At 40.0% G+C, this 4,849-nt stretch overlaps 1 protein-coding gene across 1 annotated transcript in view; it reads right to left on the minus strand.

Annotated features, from left to right (window-relative positions):
* ANKDD1B (ankyrin repeat and death domain containing 1B) overlaps positions 1–4,849 on the minus strand; it is a 30,845-nt gene that overhangs the window by 25,206 nt on the left and 790 nt on the right. The window contains exons 2-3 of the mRNA XM_010005556.1: positions 2,498–2,516; positions 963–1,066 (exon numbers count right to left, since the gene is read on the minus strand). Coding sequence (XP_010003858.1) covers positions 963–1,066; positions 2,498–2,516 — 123 coding nt within the window. The remainder of the gene's footprint in view (positions 1–962; positions 1,067–2,497; positions 2,517–4,849) is intronic.

Below are 4,849 nucleotides of genomic sequence, written 5' to 3' on the forward strand. Positions count from 1 at the left end.
TTCCTGCTCCTGTACTCCCAAGACAAACAAGCAAGGCTGCTGAAAGGCAAGATTTGTGGATAGAACTATTTCTGTGCAAAAGGCTTTTTCCGATATAAATGCACATCATAAATTCTACCTTTTTATGTTTTTAATATAGCTGTAAATTTAGACTTGTACATGGGTAAGTCAGCTGATCAGCATGAGAATAAGAGAACAAATCCAAACTGCCTTTTTAAGTTAATTGGCGGAATTACTTATATATCCATGTATGGAAAATCAGTGAGGTATGTTAAACCCAGTTATATTCATATTAACTAAGAGCAAAACTCTCTCCGTTAAGTTTTAATTGAATTCAACCAATCCCTGCTAAATTCACACCATTAATCACTGCAATGAAAAATTCATCAAGTGCTCTTGATAAGCACTGAGCCTATTCACCTGTGCAAAATTACTCACTGTTTCCAAGGTGGTTAATAAACATCCTCAGATTTTAGGCCTAGAGTTGATGTCAGCATCAGAAATGCATTTTCACCTATCTAGGGTAAAGATGAACTCCAATCTCAGCCTGGCACCAGAGGATATGGTAGAATGCTCCCACAGCTCCATACAAACCAAATTGTATCCCTTCACACTTGAAACCCATCATGTTAGCTGCATAAATTACTTCTCAAAATGACCGTGATGTTAAGTTCTCCCACTCTGAAAGATGGGGAACTTGAGATATTAAGCACCCAAGAAGAGTTAAACATTAGAGCAGTGACCACAATTCAGAAGTCCTCAGTTCCCAATGTGGTGCTCAGACCAGAGGCCAAATGGAAAGACCTGTGAGTTATGCTGCACAAATCCTACTGTCCATAGTGGACGTGCAAAATGTTTCTTAATGAGGTCCTAGAAGGGCATCCTGCAGTCCACAGAGCTAGGAAGCTAGGATTCCACCATGCAACCCCCAGGAGTCACATTTCAGATCACTTCATACTCACAGTGTCTACAGCATTTATATTAACATTCTTTTTAAACAGCTTTTCCATGGTATCCAAATTGTTCATTTTAGCAGCATAATGAAATTGTCTCTCATCTGGCAACACTGAAAAACATTATGAGAAAAAATTTATTACTAAAAAAACCAACCATAACCAACTTAAAGGATTAATTATACTGTTCTTACCTTCTGTTGTTTTTTCTGATTTCATATGTTATGAGAGTAATTTGGTTCTTATTGTAGAGGTGTTGCAGGATTACATTTTTCTCCTCTAGACACATCTGGCTGATGTTTCTAATTTCAACTTGTAAGTGCAAATACAGGTAGACTTTTCACAGCATGTATTATCATTATTTGCACTGCTCACAGGAAAAAGTGTTTGTTTATGAAGCTCTGGCCATCTAAATGGGTCCCAAAGCTTTTTACTGGAATAGTGGGGAGAAATACAAACCGCAGAATTTATTTCCTATTCTTGGAAAAGTTGTTCTGTTTTAGAAAAGAACACACCACCAAAATACATAAAAAGGTACAGCAGTAACCAAATGGTATGATACAAATGAAAAAAAAACCAAAACAACAACAACAACAAAAAAAACCAAAACACATAACCACAAATCAAACAAAACAACAAACAAACCAGGAGCTTTACAGGGGAGAAAAAAAACCTGTCTACTTGGACTCAAAGTATGGCCACAATGTGAAATTTACAATTACGCTGCAGGTTTCCCCTTATGTCTCAACACAAAACTGAACATCTGTTTGGTCAACTAAAGTAGCTGCAGCATGCAGCCACACATCTAGTTTTCAGTAACTTTGGAAAATGAAATTCCAGGGTCTGATAACTGGTTTGGCTAACTTAGAGTTCAGAATATTTCTCATGGTTCTACCTTCACATTTAATTAATGACTTAGTAGAAATCACTGTAGCAGTCAAATCAGTTGCAAAAATGTTTGTAGATATTTTTAACTTCCTGGCACGTGACACTTAGACTTCTGTCTAGAATAGTTTAGCCTGAAAGCCACTTGTCCAATGATATCACCACGGAGAACAGCACTCCTTGCTGAACTAGAAACTGCAGCAATTATCTGTTCCTTAGGGGAAGGAAGTTCATCCTACTGCATTACATTTAAGTTCATCAATGCCTAATAAGAATACAGTTTGAGGCTGTATGACTGCAGAGCATGCTAAGGAAAATGAGTAAGGCATTCACTTAACTGCATTTTACATGTTAGACACTAGTAGAATTTCAGTGGGAATAATCACAGTTGTACTGTACAAAATGAACTAGAAATAAAACTGGACACTTGCAAAGCTGTTTCCAGTTTTCCTATTATAGTACTGAAGCACCTCAAACAACAGAAGAACCCTCCCAGAACTCTGGGGAAATCACAGGATATTACCTGCTTGATTTACAACAATTGCCAAACACACAAAGCACCAAAAAAATGCAGCCCTGGCATCTGTGAAAAGGAGTATGGCTGAGAGAAAAAATATCATCATGAACAGGCATCTTTGCAGAATAAATGCCTCACTCACAGTTTTCATGGTTTACATCCTAGACAAGTATGCAGCAGAGTTTTCTGCTACCTTAGTGTTAAACACGAGTAAACCAATGAGGTGGAGGATATCTTGCTCAAGAAAACTTGTAGCAAACATGGAAACAAAAAGTAGGCACCAATTAGCTGCAACTACTTAAAATTAATTCCCATTCATTCCTACTGACTGCTAGTGAGCATTCCCACATGGATCTTACATGAGGATGCAAAGGTTAAGTGCTGTTGTATCTCAGGACATTCAGGAATAATCTCCATAGTTTACTCACACTACCTTCAAGAAACAAGAAAAAATGCTTCTTTACTGTATCTGCATCAACAAAGTTTTATGGTAATTCTGACAAGGAATTAATGGCTGATCTTTTCTTTCCTGTCCAGAAGTCATGAACGGGCCAGGTACTGTTAAAAAGAAGACCTTTTGCTCTGGGCGTGATCTTTCTTAATAATTTCTCTCATAATACCTCTTAATTAATGAATTGAGAACAGTGGCAATGCACACACAGCACAGCACTGACTTGCTGCACAATGTTTTACTGCTTTTGCAAAATGACTTTTTCATGCATGAAGTTTCAGGAGTTTCATAGAGCTGTCAGACTACAGATTTATGGACACTTTCTAGCCAAGCAGGAGTCTCTAGGATTTGGCACTCCTTGCATTATTAGCCATCACTCTATCTCCAAGTAACAGCAGCAATAAATTATCTATTTGTGGCTGTCAGTCTATCTGGGGAGTTGTTTTCTTTGGCTTTATAAAAAATATCTGGATTATTGCCCAATGGGTTATATCACAATTATTCAATTATATTTACATTGTAACTATAAAATTGTTATATTCAACTTTTATTTTGAACCACCTACAAGTAGCAACATTACCAGTTTATTTCCTTTGTAGAAAGCCCTGTGGTATATTGGACATGCCAACATTTCTCCTCTCTTGCAAAGGCAAGAAGGTAAAAAGACAAGAGAAATATAAATTGCTTTGTTGACCTGAAAACAGAAAGTCCTCCTCAACAGAAACTCAAACTTTGAGGTTCCTTCAGTTTTTCTTTTTGCATATTTACATCTTATTTTAGAGGCCTCAATCTGGTTTTAAGTGATACCACAAATAAGGGTAACTTCCAATGAAGTTTAAAAGGCCACCAGAGTTTCAGTACTTCACAGACTACGGAAATATTTCCACAAATATTCCCCTCGTTTTAAATTTCCTGTTGTGGTATCCACAAGATTAAACCTGTCATTGTCCCAAAATGCACATGGAAAATACACTGGAATTTGAATTGGCTGAAGACTTCCAAGAAGGTAAAATACAAAAATAATAACAGAATTAAAAAAAGGACAGGATGGCTTTTGTTGGAAGGGACCTTAAAGATCATTGAGTTCCAACCCCCTGTATGGGCAGGGACACCTCCCACTAAGTAAGGCTGCTCAGAGCCCCATCCAACCTGGCCTTGAACACTTCCAGAAATGAGGGCATAATAAGAGTATTCAGATTCAAATTGCAACAAAGAATATTTTTAATCTATTGTTTCTAAAAACGGAATGACATCTTTAATGGTTGGGTAACACTTGAAATATTTTCTCTAGGTTTTCTTGCACAAAATTACTAGGGCAAAGCAGGTATTTTGTTAGGTTACAATAATTTTTTTCTAAAGTAATCATTTTCCAATTCAGAGAAGTCATGGGAAACTGAGTTCAACTGTGATATTTTCTTTGTTTCATTTCTTTATCTGCCCTCTTTGTCAGCCTGGAAGCAGGAAGCACAGCCCAGGAGAACAACTCCTGGCTGTCATGCTGCAGTCACAGGACAGGGCCGTGCCAGGGTTTAACAATTACTGCTCAGTTTCCACAAATAACCCGTTTTCACTAATTGCAGCCCACGCCAGAGCAGACTGTTCTTTCATCAGCCAGTTTGTGGGATAAAAGCTGGAGTCCCCGTCCCTGAGAGTTGTGCTCCCGAGTGCAAGAAGGTGAGAAGTTCCTTGGTTTCTGTGCACACTCAGAGCAGAAGCTCGGGCTGGCTGTGAAGCGGTGGCAGGTGCTGACCCAGGGGTGTGACTAACACCCTGAAACCCCGGGACAGCTTCAGGGGCAGCAGGGCTGGGCGCGGCAGAGGGCGTGCTTCTTGGAGGGCGAACGTGCCCAACTCCAGCTCCTGGTCCCACATCCACAGCAGCTCACATTTCACCTCCTTCTCCTTTCATCCCCACCCTCCCGCTCATTTTGCCCTCCGGCTGGGCCGGACCCCACCGTCCCGCCGGGCTGCCTCTGCCCTCGCCCCCGCACTCACGCCCGTCGTGTCCGGCAGACGCGGGGCCGCCCTCAGACCTCCCACTGCC

Source organism: Chaetura pelagica, unplaced genomic scaffold (genome assembly GCF_000747805.2).
Source record: "Chaetura pelagica isolate M959 unplaced genomic scaffold, ChaPel_1.0 scaffold169, whole genome shotgun sequence".
Classification (NCBI taxonomy): domain Eukaryota; kingdom Metazoa; phylum Chordata; class Aves; order Apodiformes; family Apodidae; genus Chaetura; species Chaetura pelagica.